Source organism: Onychostruthus taczanowskii, unplaced genomic scaffold (genome assembly GCF_017590055.1).
Source record: "Onychostruthus taczanowskii isolate IOZ18803 unplaced genomic scaffold, ASM1759005v1 scaffold10, whole genome shotgun sequence".
Lineage (NCBI taxonomy): Eukaryota > Metazoa > Chordata > Aves > Passeriformes > Passeridae > Onychostruthus > Onychostruthus taczanowskii.
In genome coordinates this window covers 6649289-6670518 of record NW_024496526.1, presented here as the reverse complement: position 1 = coordinate 6670518, position 21230 = coordinate 6649289, and the positions used below count along the sequence as shown (strand labels likewise).

Below are 21230 nucleotides of genomic sequence, written 5' to 3'. Positions count from 1 at the left end.
ATAAGGATATTTTACTGGGAATCTTAAAAATAATTGAATGAGGGTTAGCTTTGGGACAACAGAGACTTAGTTGTGGGGACAAAGATAATGTAGAAGATGAGGAGTTCAGTGTTTTCTAGGAGGCTAAAATCTTATAAGGAATTTGTTATACTGAAAGTTATTTAATTAACCCTTCAGATAGCGAGTGAAAAATACCTGTTTCTCATGAGTCTAGTTAAAAGGCTACCACTTAACTAAAACTCTCAAAACATTTCCCTTATGTTACTCAACAGAAATTATGCAAGCTGATTTGACTGGCAATTTTCAGATAACAATTTGAATTTGCATTTAACCAAAATAATTAAAAATATTTAAAACAGCTCACTTGTAATACAGATTTAAGTTTTGTTTGTTTTTGGCTTCCTATGATAGTCACTTCATGTTTGCCTCCTGTGCTTTGGTACAAAGCATAATCAGATTTTGTATGATTACCTGTGTACTACAGAACGCCAAAATGTTCTAAAAAATGGCAAAATAGGATTAATGATGGTGGCTGCAGCTTTTCACTAAGTGTGTAACAAGTATAAGGAATTAATCTAGCCAGGGAGATGAGGGAATGTGGCCAGAGCATAATCTGCAGATTTCTTGCCCAGTAACATTGGGCTTGACTGTACTGGTTATTCCTGGAGCCAGGAATGTTCCCAGCCCCACATCAGAGATACACTGAGGTCTCTCCTGTGGTCTTATTTCAGCACTCCAGGATGGCAGCAGTGTCTTGGGGAGAAGCCCAGAGTAACTTGGGTGTTGTAAACATAAAAATCACTGAACAAAGGAGTTCAGAAGATTGCTGATAGCCATGGAGATAGAAGCCAGCATGCCACACTGTATTTAATGTGTTAAAAAAAGCTCAATTTTGTTTCTTTATGCTGGGTACTTAAACTGATCTACAATTGAATTACTTTGTCATTTTGTTTTTCATTTAAAAAAAAAAAACAAACAACCAACTATCTTCCCTTTTCTAATGTAATACTAAATTTATTAGAAAACAAATGACAGTAGTATTTTCATGCTGTGTAGTTTCAAAAGTTAAAGCCAAATTTTGATCTCAGTAACACTTGAGTAATGCAGTTGGTTTGGATTTAAATATAATACCAAGTCCAGAACTTATCTCAACAGTTACAGCCCTTGTACTGTACCAGATCTCATTTATATTTAGGAAAATCCTTGTCCTCTGTAACTTTATAGTGTATATATCTCTGTAGTGGTGACTTTAGTTTCAGTCAGACTACTGCATTATCATCTCTGTGCTTCTGTTAAGAGTGCACAGATTTTTCCATTTTAGGAATAAAATACTACTTCATCTCCATATTTGAACTTACTTTTCAACCCAAGTGCATTAAAAAAGGGGATAGTAATAACACATACAACTTTTATTTCTTTGTGAAATGTCATGATTTGATTACTTTTTGGCAGTAGTTCTAAGAAGTTTGTTTCTTTTTTTTTCCCCTTGTAATGTGTTTTGTAGAAAATGTGCTTTTGTTGTAAATCAGAAATGTCTTGTCTGGGTATGTAACGCTAAGAAACAGTAAATTTTCATAGGTATCACTTCTGTTTGAAATAAATATTAGTCTGCAGGGTTTTTTTCCTTTTCAAAATACTTTGGACTTTAAAAGTCTTCCCTGTTTCCCCACAGTAGCTTAATCTCAAATAAAGCTGTGTAATTAGGACAGTAGAACTGGCCAGCTTGAATCTCTGATATAAATTATGCATGTCAGTGTGAGCTAATCAATAAAAAAAATTTCAGTACAGTGGGTTCATAAAGGAGAAAGCAGTGAAATTTTGTGATACGCAGTGTTTTCCCCAAAAACACCTTAAGCTGCTGAATACCATGTTTGGCCTCAGTTTTGAGCAAATCCACAATATGCTTCAGCAATTTGACAAGCAGTATTTTTCCACTGTTAAATTAAATATAGATGAACTATTAAAAGACCTGTGTGACTTGACCCCTCTCTCCTGCTGCTTGATGTGGATCAGCTGAAGGTCTCTTAAATGGGTTTGTGCAGCTTGATCCGTGCACCGCTGAATTTGCTGGCAAAACTCCTGTTGGCATGTGTGGGTACAGGCACAGAGGTGTAACATACATTCCAGGAGGGATAGTCTAAGTCTTCCATGAGCAAACCCACAAAGAAAGAAAAGCTTGGAATATCGTAACCAATCTTTCTGCTTATGGACCAGAGCAAGGATCCCAGTATCTGGTATCTGATCTGCCCCCCTCTAGAAGGACTCAGCTGCCAGAATCTGGCCTGTGATACTTAAGTTACTGATTCTGTCATAGTTCTGCTAGTGGACCTTTCTGAATTTGGCTAAAAAACCCTAATTTCAGTAACTTTTTTGGTAACTGGGCAAATGATAAAGTAAACTGATTAACGTTAGGAGTGTAAATGGCATTTTAGACTCAATGCCATTGCTTTGGATGCCATTGAGAGCTTTGCCATCAAATTCAAAGGGAAAAAAGATGATATTGTCTGCTCAAAACCAGTTTTGATATAGAGCTCTGGAATTTAAACTTCTTCTCAAGAGAACCAGAAATTTGAATCACTTCACAAGTCAGTTATTAACTTAATTTTTATACTGTGAAGGTGTAGGGGTGTATTCTACTGGTTAATCAAGTCTTGAGACATAAAATAGACTGATCTGGTGCTGCTAGTCTCACATCCTTGCCTGAGAGAAAAGGCTGCAGGACAGATGAGTGCTCGAGTATTTACATGTTCTGACACTGGGCATGGTTCTGTCTCTCTGATGTTAATGAGAAGCTCTCTTGATTTTTGAGAGTGCCAGATTGGGATGGGCACGTCTGCCTCTGACATTAAAATAAAACTTTGAGACAACTGAGTAAAAAGAAACAGAAAATAGATCCCCTGCTTCCCAGCTTAAAATAAATAAATGAAAAGTTGCCCTGAGGATCTAAAATTGCCTCCAACGCCCAACAAACAATAGTTTATTTCTCACCCTAATGGCAGACTCTGTGGAGCTCTGGGTAAAAGGGCCTTTAATGGAAAAGCACTGTGAGTTCCCAGAGTCCGTGGGGAGAGCTACTCGGGCACCTGATTAGGATTCCAAATGAATGTGAATTCATTTAACAGTCCCTTTCACTGTTGTCTTTTGTGCAGACCGGTTTGGACTCGGACAGCCAGGCAGGATGCCTGCTTCTGTGAATGCCATGCGAGTCCTGAGCACCAGCACAGATCTGGAGGCTGCTGTGGCCGATGCACTGGTAAGAGGAAAAATACAAAATGCTTCCAACACCGGAAAGTGGCTTAAAGTTACCTGTACGTATGTTCTCCTCTTTCTAAATAGCTTTATTCTGATCGTGCCAGTGGCTGATGCTGTAGAGTTACCTTTTGCTGTTTGGACTTTGGGTATACTGGCAGCAGTATGTTTTTCCTGATTCCATGTCAGTTCTCTGCAGCTGTTGTCAGACAGAGTGCTGTGGCTTGGTACTACAGCTGCTGCAGGATGGGTTGGATCAGCTGTTTGCCTTTCACTTGGCTGTCAGAGGATGTGCCCAGCACTGTGAGAGTGCTCGGCACTCATGGGGTCAGAGATTTCCATCAGTCCTATTACCTGCATGAAGATTTTGTTAGAAAAATGGTATTGTCTGTTAGTGTCAATTCCTGATCAGGTTTCAGCAAGAACAAGTTTCTGCCCTGTGTTATTTGCACCTGGGTAGATACTCAGAGAGCTCATAACTTGGCTTGCATGGAATCTGTACCATCTCATGCTGTTACGGTGTAAGTTGAATTGTATTTGTCTAGTTTGCTGCTAATACTTTCAAACATTCACTGCTTTTCCTAGTAAATTTTATGTAATTTTAAAAAATGTTGCTGTCCTGTATAATCTTATTGTACTATGGTATCTCTTGGATAGAACCCAGCTTTTCAGAAGGCACATGATAAGCCTTTTTATGTACTTCGAATATTTGGGGGAGCAAGGATGTGTAAGAGGCAGGAGAAATTATTGTAGTAGTGCTATATATATACCAGTGCTAGCTGGGTACCCATTGGTCTTCTCCAATGACCTGAATGAGGGAAGGATTTCCTGATGTATCTTGAAGCAGATCTCTCAGAATCTGTCTGAGATGCACTTTAAGGAAGATGAACCATGTCACCAGTGTTTGTGGTAGATGGCCTTTCTCCATTTCCTAGTTCACTTTCCCCAAGGATGGCTAACATTTTCCTTTTTATGTCTGATTACCACCCTGCTCATGGCACCTGTTACAGTACTTCTAGAAAAATGTCCCTTTATACAAAATTTATCTTTCAAAACAAAGAAAGTATTTGTGAACCAAGTAAGGTAGAGCAGTGTATAATGGATGGCACTGTTGCATTTAGTGGGCTGAATCACTAGTGAGCATTTTCATCACCAAATGTAACAGCTTGTGAGCCCATTTCTGCTCTCACCACCTCAAATTTGCTACCACAGCAGTTCAGGACATAATTACAGACAATGGTTTGCCTGTGTAAATGAAATCAGGCTTTATCCCTGCATGTGAGCAGCTGCTGAATACAGGTTTCTTAAAGGAGGAGAGTGTCACAGTATTTGACTGCTGAGCCCTGAGATTTCTTTGGGTGTGACTTAATCTTCAACAAGACTTAGAGTGCTCTTTTAAATATTCCAGCTTTGATGTTAAGTAATATTAAACTGAAATGTTAAAATTTTGAAGGGTTGAACACTTAAAAAGGAAATACTTAAGTCTAGCTGGAAACTAGCTGGTGCTGCTGACTTGGTTCATCAATCTGAATTTGTACGGCTTCAGGAGATGCAACACAATCTTGTTGATCCCTTCTTTCCCACCACCCCAGTTTTCTCTTCATTGCCTTCTGACAACAGGCAACTTAGAAAGCCTGTGCAGGCTCCTTTTGAGAGAGTGTTGTGATGCCAGCTTTTTCCCAGTAACCTTGTTTTCAGAGAGTTGTCTTTTCCATGTTGTAAGAAATGAAAAGAACTTCTCCAATGATGGCTTCAGCCAAATCCTCAATTGAAACAAAACATGGTGGGTCATTCTGTGACCTCTGTACAATTCCAGCTGGATCCACTGCTTCTGTTTGAGCTGGACCTGGCCTAAACCCACAGTGTCAATACTGGGATTAGTGCTCAGGTCTGTCAGAAGAGCTCAAAGGGTGATGGAAACTTTGCTGTTAAGTAAGGCCTTTAAGCCAGTGGTGCCAACCAGGGGGTCTTAGAAGAAGCTAATCTTCAAAACAGTGTGGTGTAAGAACTGTGGGTTGAAAGAGAACTTGGCAAGTGAAGTTTATTAAGTGTGCTGTACTGTAGATAGCGGCTTCCTCACATCAGAATTTCTTTGCAAGACTCTAAAATGAAACGCTGCTAGTAATATGTGGGGAAAGTGAAATCACTACCAAAATCTCTGGTATCTTTAATTGTAGATTTTTTTAAAGTAAGAAAAGAGGTGTTGAATATAGATCTGTTCCCTAAAAAAGTTTTTAACAGTTTATTCTCACTTCCGAGGTCCCTAAGGGAAATTGTAAACCAGTATGAGTAGTGCAACAGTTAGGAGATAAAGTCAGGCATTATTATACCCACTTTTATTTTGCAAAAACTGTATTAAGGGAAATTGTAAACCAGTATGAGTAGTGCAACAGTTAGGAGATAAAGTTTGCAAAAACTGTATTTTTTTTAATTTGCTAAGACACATTTGCTATACATTTTTGTTGCAAAAACAAACCCTACATAAGCTTCTGACATAATTCTCTATGCTTTTTCCCACCCTTCAATATTTTCCTGCCTACAGCTGTTAGGAGACTCCAGGAGCAAGGTACTAGTGCTTTCTTGACTTTTTATTTCTACTTTCCAACTCTCCCCACCCTGTTGCTAATGCCCATGATACTGCATGTGAGTTAATTTCTATGCTTCAATCCTCCAGTCCTAGTTGAAGCAAAACTCTGCTGGCTTCACAAGTCCAGGACCTGCAGGACTGGACACTGGAAGGAATTCTGTAGCAAACACTTTAGAATATAGATGATATTTTTTTCATACATTATCTTGTCAACTCTCTTCTTTTAAGGTTTATTTAGGAGGGTTTTTTGCTGCCAATTATGCTACTATTCTTTCTGTAAGGATCAAGGCAGTCAAAGATGTACCTGAGGGAATTAGGTCCTGTAATGCCATGCTATGGAAATGAGTGGGATTTGAGTACTCAACTCCCTTAGCAGCTTCTGGAAAGAATCCTAGCCCAAACTAACAGAGAAATTGCCATCTCCCATATCCAGTGCATTTCTAGAGTCACTTGAGTATTGATATCAAAGTGACTGGGGCATGCCAGCACAGATTCTTTCAGCTATTTCTTCCTTATCTTTATTTTTTGTTAAAGTGGAAGTTGTATCATCATAGTTCTGTAACAATGAAAATGACCATTATTGCCAGTAGAACATTTATTGTATGTAATTTCATTACCAGTGGCTTAATTCTACTGGGCATAAATGCATCATTTTCATGCTGGGGAAGGCAGGCTCTCTTCCCCTGAGTCACTCAGTCCCATTGAAATCAGTGGGCTCTGTCTTGCACTGCTCTGAGAGGTAAGCAGGCAATGCATGGTGACATCTTTAAAACACTTCAGTCACTATAACAGTAGCACTAATCTTGTTTTTAGTGATTCCAAATAGAATGTCTTTCTTTTGGCATCAGTGTAACTATATATGACTTGATAAGTCGGAGTTTCCCCTTTTCCAGAAAAAGCCGGTGAGAAGGAGGTATGAGCCCTACGGGATGTACTCCGATGACGATGCCAACAGCGACGCTTCCAGCGCTTGCTCGGAGCGCTCCTACGGCTCCAGGAACGGGGGCATTCCGCACTACCTGCGGCAGACTGAAGATGTGGCTGAGGTCCTGAACCACTGCGCCAGCTCCAACTGGTCTGAAAGGAAAGAAGGGCTCATAGGTCTTCAGAATTTACTGAAAAGCCAGCGGACACTGAGGTGACTTCATGGTTTTCTGGTGTCAATAATTCATTAGGGATGACTGCAGCCAGAAGGCAGTATTATGTACCTGCCTTATGGAGACAGGTAGTGTCCTCCATGGCTGTGAAGGCTTTGTCTCCACAATGTGGGATTGCAGTTAACTTTAAGGGAGGTTTTTGCCGTGTCATCAGTATAATTTGTGGCAGTAGTGTAGAAAGGGCTCAGGTGCAAGCATGCTGTCTTCTCTTAGCTTTCATCCCTCTCACGAAGACCTCCAGTGGTAGGTGTTTGTTGTAGCACAGTGAGATTTCCCACAGTGGTGCTGTTGTAAACATACTCAAAGGGTGGTGCCATTTTTACGTTAGTCTGTTTGAACCTTCAATATTTTTTCCCATGGCAATTTAGTTGGTGAAGCAAGCATTGCACTTACTGTAAAATGACTCGGGGTGTGTGTTTCAAAGCTGAAATCAGACAGTGCTGGTGCTGGCTGTACTTCGACTCTTCATGAAGGCTGTGTTAGGTGTAATTACAGATCCTGTTTGTAACTCTTGAAAAATTTTATATCAGAAACTTTTGTCTTATAAATGGTGTAGTTTGTAATGTAGAGGGAAATTTCTTAGGGCTGTGAAGTATGTGTGCCAACTCTGAAACTTCATATGGTAGGAGAGGAGACCTTTTTCCCTTGCTGAGAACCATGTAACCCCTTCAAACACCTTTGGCACATCACGCTTGTAAAGTGGTTTTAGAATTACCCAGTAGGTCTCAGAATTATCCAAAAGTCATTTGGAAACTCCCTATGGCCACAGGTCACATTAACTAGACAGCTGGCTCTCAGGCCATAGACATTTCACCCTTAGTTTATGGAGAAAGTGTTTGAAATAAGCTGTTTATCTCTTGGCTCCATTGAAGGTAACATTCACAAATAGCTGTGACAATTTTATTTTTCTGTTGTGAATCATATGTACTTAAATTATGGCCAAGTTTATAAGTGGTTGTTTAGAGCCTCCCTACTTGGGTTTGTGCAATTGTTTCTATTTTAAAAGGGCTTCACACTGGCTGAAAAGAATTTCATGGTTCATGTTAACATTCTGAATAAAAGTGTACTGAGAGCAGGCCTGAAAAAATTGGTTTCTTGCCATTATAAAAATTTTCTACCACTTCACATGATGTGATACAGGCCTTAAATGGGAAGTGCTACAGGTTTTGAAAATGGGTAGTTAGAGTCTCAAGATCAGAGATGCTTTTTGATGTGGTCTATTAAAAGATACTTCCACCGATACTTCCACCATGTATGCTGTCTTTTTTCTTTCTCTTTAACAAACTGCGTGGAAAAACTGTGGCACCTCATTACTTGTATGAAAAAGTTGGGTGAGATTTTGGTTTTGCCACAAAAGTGTGTGAGGATTATAAGCAAGGTTTGGACTGCTGTTGGGGATAGTTGCATGGGACGAAGCACTGAGAAGTTTTGGTGATGAGCTGTTTATCCAGGTCAGTAGATCTTAGCAGAAATACTGGTGGAATTAAACTCTTGATTATCAGCCCTGCTGGTTATAGTGTTTGAACTGTGCTGTCACCAGTCCCTCAAGCCAGCAAGTTGTCTTAGCTTTGATCCTGAATAATTTTTAAATCTGTCCCAGAAACTACACTTCTGTGCAGTTGTTTTTTTTCAGATTCAGTACTGTGATTAGTTCTCTGTATTTCATTTTGGATTTTCTTTTGATCTGCTTCCTCCTTGGTTCAGAGTTGATCTGGTGCCTGTTCTAATGATTAGATTTTATCATCCTGCTTGTTCCCACGGCATCTTGAGAACATCATCAAGGTCATTAGTCCAAGGGGCAAGTCTGTCTTGTAATTAAACCTGTTGCCTTCTGTTGTGGTGAAACACATTAATAAGAGGCAGTGATGTGGTTGGGTTTTCTTTAGTATTCTGAACTGAAAGATGGCTGATCCTCTGTTAGCTGGGATTTGCATGTCCAGAGATGTGCATGCAAAGTGGAATGGCACTTACCCATCCTCTTTGTATCATACAGCTTCATGTGGCCTACTTTTTGAAGGGCTCCCCATAAGCTCTCCTAAATAAAACAAGGCAAACGAGTCCCTTAAGGAAATGTTCTTCCACTGCCTGTTGCAATTCAGTACTTGCATTGTTACCTTGGGTCTGTGAGTTTTTAGAAACAGTCACACATATACTTGCTGACTTTATATAACCTTTGTCCAGAAAGAAAATCCATTAGAGTAATAAAGAGGGGTTCATTCAGAGATCTGCAGTCTGCATGATGTCAGGAGAATGCTGTAGTAATTTTGAGCCTGTGCAGCCTCACCCTGAATTAAGCTGACAGTTTACTGTGATGTTGTTACAAAGACTTTTCCCTCCCTACCAGACTCTTAAACCCATTGGTTTTGTGCCCTTTTAAAACTTAATCAGCCTTTAATGCATAGATTTATTGGGGGAAAAAAAATCCTGTGTTACTTAGAAACAATCTAACATAAAGCATCTGTAGACTACTGCCTTATTCTGGCCTGTTCAAAGATTATTTTTAGAAACAGAGAAGTTGGTGGATTGTACAATTAATGTTGTTCTGGAAATGAATTCCCTGTAGTCAAAATCTTCAATAACTCTTCTCTGAGCAGTCAGTGTTCATTTCACTAGTTGCTCTGGTTTCATTATAATTGTGAAAAATGTTTATTTGCATCCATAGTATGCAGGAAATGTAACCTAACTGCCTTGCTCAGGTTTTGTTTGCACCATAAACAAGAAGAGCTTCTGTATTTTTTGCCAGTTTGCTTTGCAGGAAAGCTAAGACTTCTCAATACATTGCAGATAAGAGATTTGGCACCAAAGAGTTCTGCATTTTACTCCAACTCAGTATCTCATGCATCATTCTTCTTCCCCCCTGCCATAAAAAGAGCACTACTGAGCAGCTAATAATCTCTTACAAATAGGAAGTTAGATAGTTCCTTGATGTAATTATCTGCTGTAATAGTTGGCCATTTGTTAATGTCTCTTCCATTTCTATATGTTTGGCTCCTCAATGTGCCTGCCTGCTGTCAGACTTTGGAGTCAGTTCTGATGTGTTAATAATCTGTGATTTTAGACCGATACTACTGAAGCAACTGGGAATTTAAACCAAAATACGTGATTAGTATATAACCAGAAAGTTCTGATTTTACTTGAAAATTTGAAAATCTTGACACACAGGAGACTTGAAGAACCTATTTTTAAGGAGAAAGAAATGCATGATTCAGTGATTCAGCAACCTTGACCCAGACAGAAACTAAGTGCCTTGCAAATGTGCACATTTCAAGTTGTCTTCTGGAATCCAGAATGTAGAAGAAAATAAAAGCAGCAGAAAATAAAATTGTCTGGTTCAAGATTTAAAAAAATAAATGTTTATTAGCTTTTTAGTGTAAAACTGGTGATCCCAGCAGTTAAACTGAAGTACCAGTAAAGGCTTTGCCTAGATATACAAAGTTTTCAGAAATGTGACCTAAGTAACATTTAAATAAAGAAGGTTAGATCTTTCAGCTGTTAATATTTATTAGCTGCCTTTTTTTCCCCTGCAACTAAAACTTTGGCATTAATGTGGTGTTTTATTTATGTATTTTAGCCGAGTCGAGTTAAAAAGGCTGTGTGAAATATTTACTCGCATGTTTGCTGACCCTCACAGCAAGGTAAGATCACAAAGCCTTGGCTTGCTCTCCTACATTACTGTGTGTGCACATTTGGCACTGTTCCAAGATAAGTGGTTTGTATTTCTGCCCCTGCCATCTGCTGGGGAAAACTGGCATTTAAAAATCTCCTCGGTTTGCATTTGTTTTACAAGGAGGGGATATGTCTCAGTCTCTTTTATGTTGCTAGGAGCTGGTTACTCCGTGCTGCCTGAGGAGCAGCCTAATGCCTTTCAGAGGTCACCTCCTGGAGCCAGGAGTTCAGTTTGATTTGCACTTCTCTAGGGTGTATTTCTGGTGATACACAGGGAAGAGTGGTCCACGAGGGGTCATGAGCATCACAGCCACTGGGGTTTGTGTGTTGTGTACACCTGGGAGCAGGTGTCTCACCAAGATACTATTCTGATTCTCATAATCAAGGTCTTTGATATAGCTACTTTGCCTTCCTTAAAACACTGACCTTTGAAGTTAAAGGCTGTGGCATGAATTTACAGACATTTCTTAAGAGGAAGTGGGCCACAGAATGGGGAGGTAGGGCCCGTAAGCGTGTTCAAGACTAGTGGATTGCTATGACAGCTAAGGAGAAGCAGGGTGAAAGGAATATGGAATTTCATGCCCTTTTTTGAGTTTTGCTAGCTGAGGAAAACCAGTATGGCTGTGTAAAAACATCAGCAGTTGGGTTAAATGCAGTTTGAGAAAGAATAAGTTGTATAAATCTTTGTACTTCAAGACCTCTTGGTAAACCAGTGTTAATAAATTATTGTTGGGTGCAAATTCCATGGGCAGGCAGAGTAGCCTGTCATAGGTCCTGCTCAAAATGTGCATTTTTTGCCTTAATTATACTGGTGGATGTGTTAATAAATTATTGTTGGGTGCAAATTCCATGGGCAGGCAGAGTAGCCTGCTCAAAATGTGCATTTTTTACCTTAATTATACTGGTGGACCAGCTGTCCCACAGATCTCACCAAGCTTGTAGTACCTACCTGTAAGTTCTTACTGCTTGGTTTCCCAAGTTTTGTGTAGTAGAAAGGGCGAAGATCTAATTATTTGTTTGCAAAATAATTCCAATTTCTGAGTGAGGTCAGACTCTATTGCACACTGGACTCAAGTATGTCCTTTGTGGCAGCAGTGATCTGTCATCTTCACTGCTGCTTTTGTAGAATTACTGATACAAACTCATTAGTTGTGGTGTTCAACAAACATAGCTTTGTTCGTAGAACTGTATATAAACATATGTTACTTCTTGACTGAGGAGACTGAATCTGATCCAAGGCATATAATAAGAGATTGTGTTTTAAGAAAATGTTAACTTTGAATGAATGTGTCTTTTATCTGTTGAGAAATTGCATCCTTGATCACTCCGTGTGCTAATGAGTGGTTTGTTTTGTTGCATGGCCTGCTTTGCCGTGGAATTCACAACAGAGAGTAAGTGTTTTCTACCCCTTCCTTCCTTCCTTCCTTCATTCATTTGTTACATGTGGTATTTTAATACAACACCTTTTAGACATGTCTTGTCTGATTTTTTTTCCAGAGCAATGTAGTCACTAAAATCATTCATTCATTAAACTCTTATAACAAAATCATCCTGAAATTCAGACTGTAAACCCCCTTCCCATTTGAATATTTTTATTTTAAGAATTGTATTTCTTTTTCTGACACTTGTTTTGTTTATAGGTCTTCAGTATGTTTCTGGAAACCCTGGTGGATTTCATCATCATTCATAAAGACGACTTGCAGGATTGGCTTTTTGTTCTCCTGACTCAGTTGCTAAAGAAAATGGGAGCAGATTTGTTGGGGTCTGTGCAGGCAAAAGTTCAAAAAGCTCTGGATGTCACCAGGTAGAGTACTCAGATGGCAAATGTTGCTGAGGTTTTTTGGGATTACAGGAAGGTGTGATTTTAGAAATCCAGCAGTACTGTGTATTTTGAGGGCTCAGTCTTGATGAATATAAGAATAAAGGAGAACAAAGTTATGTCACAGTATTTGAAGTATTGAATTAAAAAGGCCTGTCTCTCTTCTAAATAAATAACTTTAAAGCATAAATTTAAAAATATATGATGGATTAATTTTAAGGCTTTCTAATATGCTCAGATATCAGGGTTTTTTGATTGACAGGTACCCAAAAAATTGCAGTATTGAGAATATGAATGGTGCTTTACCACAAAGTTCAGCACCTCTTTTATCTTGTTCAGACACAAATATCAGGATAAGACCTTGAATGCTACCTTGGTGCTCACAACCAGTTCTATACTCCATGTCCTTTGCAAAGGATGTTCAGCACAGGACACTATTACAATAAAGTTTGGCTCATTCTAGAAATAGGATAATTTAAAAAGAAAAGAAAAACTAGTAATAATCTAGGAGAAAATAGTGGGGAAAAAAGAGGAGAGAGATCAAAACCAGGTATGAACCCTGAAGACAAGATAAACCAAGCTGCTTCTAGAGATAAGGGAACAAAGCAGAGTCTGAAATTAAATGGACAGGCATGCCAACAGAAGTGTACAGCGAGTAGAGTAACAGTGTGCAAATACACTGATTTAGCAGTTTTCTCCAGTGTTGTGTCAATAACTACCTAATCCTTAAGCTCAGAGTTTCTCTTATTGATGGTAAAGTTACCAAGAAGAAAAGTGTTTTGAAATCTGCTATGTAAGCTTTGAGGTATTGAGTTAATTTCATTTATGTTGCATTACATTTTTGCTTTTGTTTCTTTTGGACAGGGATTCTTTTCCATTTGATCAACAATTTAACATTTTGATGAGGTTTATTGTAGATCAGACCCAGACACCAAACCTGAAGGTCAGTATCAAAAGCCATTTCACTAAAGCATCAATGTGCTTGTCTTACTTGTCATGTCAGGCATGCCATAAAGCATAGAACTCCTGAGAAGGTAATTATTGTATTATGTGCATATTGGCAATTTGGAGACATGTTCCAGGAATACTTCCTCCCCACCATGTGATGTCTTTGTCAGTCTGTAGTGGGATCTGTTCCTATGGAAAAAATGCATCTTTGCCAGCTCCTGAGCTTCACATATCCTTTTTAATTTCCCAGGTCAAAGTTGCTATCCTGAAGTATATTGAGTCCTTGGCAAGACAGATGGATCCAACAGACTTTGTGAATTCCAGTGAGACAAGACTTGCTGTATCTAGAATTATAACTTGGACTACAGAACCAAAGAGCTCAGATGTGAGAAAGGTAAGCCAGGACACTGAAGTATTTGTAGTAATTATCACTCTTCAGAAAGGAGGAAAAAAAACAAAAAAACCTGTCATAAAGGTAATGAAACGTTCAGTGATCAGACTCAAAAAAGCCCTGATTTTACATACCTCACTGTCCAAACAAAACTGTCAATTCAGCCCACACACAATTCTGAAGCATGTCTTCATATATTTTTTTACTTGTGTGACTTTATCTACTATGACCATACAAAAGGAGACCATGGTGTGAAAATGTGCTTTTTCTCGAGCAGTCTGGCAGTATCTCTAGGTTTGTATTTTGTTTAGGTGAAGGCTTTGTGCTTTGTAGCCTGAAAGCTAGCACAACTTCAGTGTTATAATGTTGTTAAAAGAAAGTAAACAAATCAGTAAGCTGCCAGGGGCTCTCAACCCTTCTCTTTTAAGTGTTGTGTGTTTATCTCTACCTGGAAAAAAATGACACAATTAGGTCAGGCCTGAGTAATAGTTACCTTGTTCTTTATCTTGCTCTCGATGCAAGTGTCAGGCAAGCTAAAATGGGACAGGTAGTGATACTCATCTCTCCCAAGAGAAAAGCAAGACTTAGTTTTATGTAGCTGGCATCTGTAACACAATTTAAAATTACCTTCTACTTCCAGTAGGAGTTAAAGGCTTTGAGATGAACTGGGATTTAAAAATCCCAGCCAAATTTTAATAATTTCAGATTGTAAAAATTATATGAGAACTTTACATTATATGCACATGAAATGTTGACTTAATACTAGAACAACATGCAATTTCATAACTTTGGAAATAATAAAATTACTTTTATTTGATTCTGATGAAAAGATTGCTGGGTATCAAATGTGCTGCCACACACATTTGTGCAGCATTATCCAGCAGCTGAAGGAAGGCTTCAAAGAAGCTGTTTGGGCATGTGAGCTGTTTGCTTGCTCACATACAGGTGATTGGTTCTGTGGGAAAAAGGAACATTATCTTTTTTGAGGACTTCCTGTAGGGATTATTCACAGTACTATAACTGAAACTTGCTTCTGTAAGATAGTCTCCCTCAGGAAAAAAAAGGGGTACTTAAAATTCTGGACTTAATGCTGGAATAAGGATTTGCATTTTAATGTTTCCATGTCCAAAGTCAGAATTGATCAGGCAAAGCAGCTGCTTCTGTGTTACAGTTCAGGTGAACCTCAAGCAGTTTATTTTGCTGTTGGACTGTGAGGGGTAGTTGTAATTATTTTAAGTAGAAATATGCATTGGAAAGCAAAATCTGTTCATATTGCTCAGCAGCAGAAACATTCCACCATTAGGGGTCATCATTGCTGCATGCAATGGAAGCACAGAGTATCTGCTGCAGCTGAAAAATTGGATGTTTGCTGTTCCCTGTGGGCTGTGGGGAGCAGGTGCTCACTGTGTGGTGTCCATCCTTCTGTCTGTTCCAACGGCTTGCATAGCTCTGGCAAAACTTGCAGCAAACTCTACCTTAGTAAGACTTGGGCAAGTGCCCTCAGGCTGACAAGTGATTACTGAATCAAAATTCTTCTTATTAAACCTGCATGTGACTTGGATTTGCCTTTGGTGCCAGTACTTTCCAAATAAATTATTACACAGTTAAGCTAATTTAGGATACTAAAAACAAATGCACAGGTGATCTTTATTTCATCATACCATTGCTGTACTACGATTTTATTAAGAACATAGTACAAACCAGGAGCTTTAGAAGAAACAGTGCAGCTAAGGATTTACAAGCAGTCATTGGCCATTATATCTGTCAGGACTGTAGTTAACAGACTTATAAATTGATTATGCAATAGTGAATTGGATTATCAAGAGCAAATCTAAACAGGTGAAATGTTCTGAAGAACACAAATATTGCTGTGGTTTTTTCTGGCAATATAACTTGGGGGAAAAAAGTAGTGCCTTTTTAATATCAAGATTATTCATTTAAGCATCTTTTTCTACCCTTGTGGAAGGTATTATGGTGGCCTTCAAGATCTGTGGTTTTCTAAATGCAAAGCAGACCATGCCCTGTAAATACTGAGACAACCTGAGGACAGCAGTGGAGATTACTGGGGAGAAGGAGAAGAATCAGTTTTGTCTTCAGTTGATTGAAGTACCACAAGAGGCTTGTAAAAAGTGTAAAAATAGTTTTTCAGTAGAATCTGGTCTTAAGAGTACCAGTGCAATGAACTCAGCTCCTGCAAGGGACAAGAGTGCACAACATCCATGGCACTGAGGGCTCCTGGGTGGTGCAGTCCTGTTTACAGGGGTGGCTGACTTGGTGGAACAATGATGCTGTTGCTCAGCTGCTCCTGGAGGCAGGGACTCTTTCCCCCAAGAAATGGAGTCCCACAGCCAATATCCTCTTCACCCAAGTCTGAGTTACTGAATTCTACCACAATGCCAGTAATATCTGTGTGTGGTGGCCATGCTGTTCTGTCTGGGGTTTACCTTTGAGCAGAGGCAGATAAAGCAAACTTCCTCACACTAGTGATGTCTGTCAGTGACAAAGGCATGTGTCTGCTGTGTGCACGTGGCAATTAGTCATGCAAATCTGATCCTGTAATAGCAGTCAATGCATCTGTTCAAGAACAGAACTGATTATATACATTTTCAGTCTATACTGAGATTATCCTTTTGTTAGTGGTAGTCTGTCCATTGCTACTACTTACTATGTGTGATGGTCATGGAGGTCTCAGCCACATAGTGTTAAGGCACTGGGGAAAAACAGAACAAAAAATGTAATTTAGCCCAAAAACCTTTTCAAACTGAATACTACAGCTTTATTAATAACTTTGTGTTTTCTTGTGACAACACTTAAACACACTTAATGAGCACACTTAACTAATCTGACACAATTTGAACTACAGCTCATGTTTTGTAGCTAGTGAGATAAGAAAAAGTCAAAAGAAATGCTGTTTTGCATAAAGCAGTTTATGGTCCCTTATGAAATGACATCTGTAGTTAAAACATAAGCTCTGTTATCACAAGGAGGATGAGATGTACTATGGGGAACATGCAGTAGATACTAAAGTGTGCATTGACAAAATGTTGTGATTCCCTCTCAGGGCAGAAACCATTTAAACTGCTGATAGTAGCCATGAGTGTGTGCAGTTAAAATTATTGTCAAGCTGTGGATTTAAAATAAGGTGATCTGCAATGTGTTACAGGTAAATATTTGTCTTGTTTTAAAGATTGTTAGTACTTTTGGGTGTTTACCCTGCACTCAGCTTAAGGTTCACTTCCTGCAAGCAGTGCTGGGAGAAAGGTGAACACACTTGTCTTCCATGCTGAACAAAAGCCACAGGGTAGGAGCAGTGCCATGTGGAGACCTGGATGGGATGTGGTCCCAGCGTGAGGAGAGCACCTGTTGGTGATTCCTGCACATGCAGCCAACTCATGGCTTCTTCCCCAAGCAGAGCTTATCAGTGGGCAGGGCACAGATGAAGATTTCAGATAACTGAGCTGTAATTTTGACTGCAGTAGCATCTAACCTCGTGTGAGATACTTGGCTTTCCTGCTGTAGCAGGGTGTTAGTTCTGATTTTCCTCTGGAAATTGTTTAAGATTTGATGAAATAATTTTACAAAAGGCAGTTAATTACCACACAGAAAAGTAACACAATGGCAATGCCAGTACTGTGATGACTGGTGAGGACACTGTAAGTCAGTAACTTCACCATTTTATTAGTAATATTGCCAGCAAAGTTGTTGTGCAATCCTTACGTAGGTAAAGTGCTGATTGAACTTGGATGACAGGCATGGGCTCTGTGTGGGAAAATACTTTGATCCTGGAAAAGAGCCATCAGTTTGAGAATGGAAATTAGAATAAGGCTTCTCATTTGACTTTGGTCAAAGCCTACAGAAACCTCATGTCCAAGGCTTGTCTGAATGGAAACTTTTGTTTAACACGAGTGCCCAGAATTTGTGGGTGTGGAATCAGCTGTGAGGGCACATAGGATCTTAGTGTTTAGGAGGACTTTGTACAGGCTGAAGGGGAATGAGGCCTCCTGAGGTGAAGGGCCAGTGACAATTCTTACCATCTTGTTAATCAGCCCAGCTCTGGTCTTAATGATAAATAACAACATCTGTATTGCCTGATCAGTATTTGGACTACTAATCTCAGGGCAGAAGAAATTTTTTCCTTTGCTCCAAATATCCTGGCTGGCTTCTTTGTTGATGAAACATTCCAATGGTGCTTTTATTTTACAAGCCTGAAGGCATTTTTACATGTTATGGGCAGCCTTCTGTCACGTGTACATCACGTTCTGCCTTCCACTTACGTAACTGGGAAAACTTTTTCTTTCAACTGCCCCTCTTGTCACTGCAAGCTGCCCTTGAATACAGACAGTTGGATGGGTTTTGGTAAGAAAAACCAAATTCATTGCACTGAATCAAAAAGCCCAGGAAAGTGCTTGTGTTGCTCTAATTTTCATGAGGATGAAGCCTTCCTTGAAAGTACCTTGAGGAAGAGTCTCCTTGGATTGCTACCACTGGTTTGCAGGTGAAGTTGAGGCATATCCAAAGAAAATGCATTTGGGATCAGATTTTTTTTCACTAAAACTGATTGAGGAACAGTTTCTGAATTATATCCAAAGAAAATGCATTTGGGATCAGATTTTTTTCACTAAAACTGATTGAGGAACAGTTTCTTAATTATGAAGAAGATGAGGAAGATTTCAGAGAGAAAACTGCAGGCCAACAGACACTTCATAAGCTGAACAGGCAATGAAGATGTATTTACTTCTTTAACTAGTAATCCTCAAGGTCATCTCTTGAGAAATACTGATATCATCACTTTGATCAGCAAAACCTATCTATCAGTGAAGCCCAGATCAAGCAACTTTAGATAAAATATTTCTTTGATATCTGTAGGAGGACCAGTGACACTAAAGCAAACACTTTTAGGAGGACCAGTGACAGGAAAGGAAATTAGCCTCCTTTGCATGGTGATGCCATGAAACCTCTAAAAACTCTTGGAAGTTTTGATCATCGATCTAGCATCGGTCTGATTCCAGCTGCTCTGGGACAGATGTGTAAGAGCACTCTCAGAGCCTCTCAGTGAGCTGAAATGGCATTGCTTATTGGTACTGGTGTTGAGCAGTGAACACTCAATAAACACAATGAACATGTTGGTCATGGCTTGTTACAGTAGCAGTGGCAAAGAGGACATTTGCAGAAATACTTGTGAATGGCAAATTATGTTAGTACTCTCCAGCCACAGGCCCTTGCCTCTCTGGGTCAGAGGTTTCTCTAGCACTCTTGCAGTATTCCTACACCAGACTTGGGCATCTCATGGACTCCACGATGAGCCAAGTTACCAGAGCACTGGGCATTAGGATTTCATTTCAGGCTTATGAAATCTTAAATAACACAATGTCCATATTGCTGAGGTGAGCCTTTTAGCCAAAGAATATTCCAAAAAAAGTCAAACTCAGTATAAATGCCCAGAGGAACTTCTATCAGGCATTTAAAACATTGTCAGTGTTAGGAAAAATACTGTAATACATGAAAAAAAGGCACCTGGTGGACTGTAGTGTTTACTTGATTCAAAGCTATTAGAACAAAAAGGATCTCTGTGTCCTAGCTGTGTTTCCAAAATAGTATCCCTCATTTTCTGTTTGTTTTGAATTTGATGCTGCAGAGCTATGAGAACCCAAATGTTTTCAGTGTACGCAGTGTAAGGAAAATGGCTTTCACCCAGTGTTAGTGGCCTGAAAATGGGATGTGCTTGTTGGGAGCATGGTGCCAAGGTGGATTTCCTTAAACTGAAAGCAGTTTGAATATACACACTCTGCACTTACTGTGTTTGCTAGAAGAGCTAGCGCGTGGTAACATGAGAGAGGAAATGGCTTCCCAGAACTCATATAGTCACACTTCTGTAGCTGTGCACAATACCTCTGTGTGTATGTGCCATTTATAAAAGCACTCACACACCTACACAGGTATAGGTGATGTTTCTATTTTGAAAATCAAGTCTAGAGGTGATGTTTACCTCTAGGCCTCAGCACTGCATTGCAGAGCTATTTGCAGTGTGACAGATAATTCTGCCATACTTCCTCTAGCATTTCAAAAATCCATGCAGATTAAAGTGCATGTTTTCATTACAAACCATATAACTTCACTAGCTCTTCTTTCTTAGTTTATATGTAGGAACTTTTGCCTGAGAATTCAGACTTCTGTCATGCCACGTTTATAAGTAAAGTTTCTCAGTTGTTAATGAAAGGTAGCCTATGTTTTTAGTCCTGAAACCTGTTTTTGCAACAACTGCCATTTCATAGTGAGCAAAGTTACTCAGAGTAGCCTTCATCAAACTTGATTTCTGGGGTCATGTCTGATTCTCAAGAAATAATGAACATTTTTGCCATGGTCTTTTCTGTGCCCAGGTCACAAAACAACAGCACTCATGAGCCTGTAATCTGCTGTAGAACAGTAATCCAAACATGTGGTGGTTTGGTGCTGCATCTTTTTTGCTGTCACTTTTCTGAGATGCCTTTGACATTTGTAATGTATTTGTAACTATCTCTGACTTGTAAAAGCCTTTTGTGATGTATAAAGTATGTACTGTGTAAAACAGAATAGCAACATGGATTTAATCTGTTTCTGTATTTAAATATGTTAAACTAATTCTTCCTTTTCAGGATGTGGGTATGAACAGCATATGCTAATACAAGTGTTTTGGGAAAACTGTGTTTAAAAACTTGTACTCAAGTTAACGTGCTTGGATTATGAACTCCTGAAGGTGCTGTGCTTCACACTGCCATGTCTGTAGTGTGGATGTCCTTGCTCATCTGATTCTAGGCCTGAAAAAGGAACAAGCAGAAGGTTTGGTTTGGTAGATAGTGTGTTAGTTCAGTGCCAGTAAATACTTAATTGTCTGCTGGAAAGTACACTGAAATAACACTTGTTTAGAGCTTGCAAACTCTCAGTAGATGTGAATAACTCACTTAACACCAGCTACTCACTGGAGAATTGCAGCCATGTGCCAGTGTGTGCTAATGCAAGCTGCCTAATGTGCAATTGCTATCCCTTGATCTCAGTGGATCTCTGTTTGATCTGCAGTTTAGTATGAATCAAAGTGACATGAGAGAGAGCTTCTCTGCTCCATTGTGCCTTAAGTTTTTGAAAACCACGCTTTTCTTAGACTGGATGGTGATGCATTCAGAATATAATAGTGTTTGTCAAAAGTGAGTAGATGTTGGTGAGGCTCTTCCCCAGACTGATCACATGATATAAGGCATTTATAGGCAGTCTTGGTCCATCAGACTGATGTTCAGACTGGAGACAGGAGTTTGCAAGTTTTTAACCATAACTTCCTCTGAACTTAGAGATATCTGTGAGGGCAGGTGCAGGGAGATGCAATTCCCCCATTTCTGGCTGGCCAGATGCAAGTGACATCCCAGTTCAGCACTGCCTAGGCTC

At 39.4% G+C, this 21230-nt stretch overlaps 1 protein-coding gene across 16 annotated transcripts in view; it reads left to right on the top strand.

The window, feature by feature from the left end:
- Positions 1 to 21230, top strand: part of CLASP1 (cytoplasmic linker associated protein 1) — a 171620-nt gene that overhangs the window by 113467 nt on the left and 36923 nt on the right. For 7 of the 16 annotated variants that reach the window (XM_041403571.1, XM_041403622.1, XM_041403613.1 and 4 more), the window contains 8 exons: positions 3150 to 3253; positions 5792 to 5815; positions 6730 to 6974; positions 10565 to 10628; positions 12048 to 12050; positions 12300 to 12463; positions 13343 to 13421; positions 13677 to 13820. In XM_041403571.1, the coding sequence (XP_041259505.1) occupies positions 3150 to 3253; positions 5792 to 5815; positions 6730 to 6974; positions 10565 to 10628; positions 12048 to 12050; positions 12300 to 12463; positions 13343 to 13421; positions 13677 to 13820 (827 nt within the window). The remainder of the gene's footprint in view (positions 1 to 3149; positions 3254 to 5791; positions 5816 to 6729; positions 6975 to 10564; positions 10629 to 12047; positions 12051 to 12299; positions 12464 to 13342; positions 13422 to 13676; positions 13821 to 21230) is intronic. The other 9 variants (XM_041403683.1, XM_041403641.1, XM_041403632.1 and 6 more) reach the window with 3 other exon arrangements.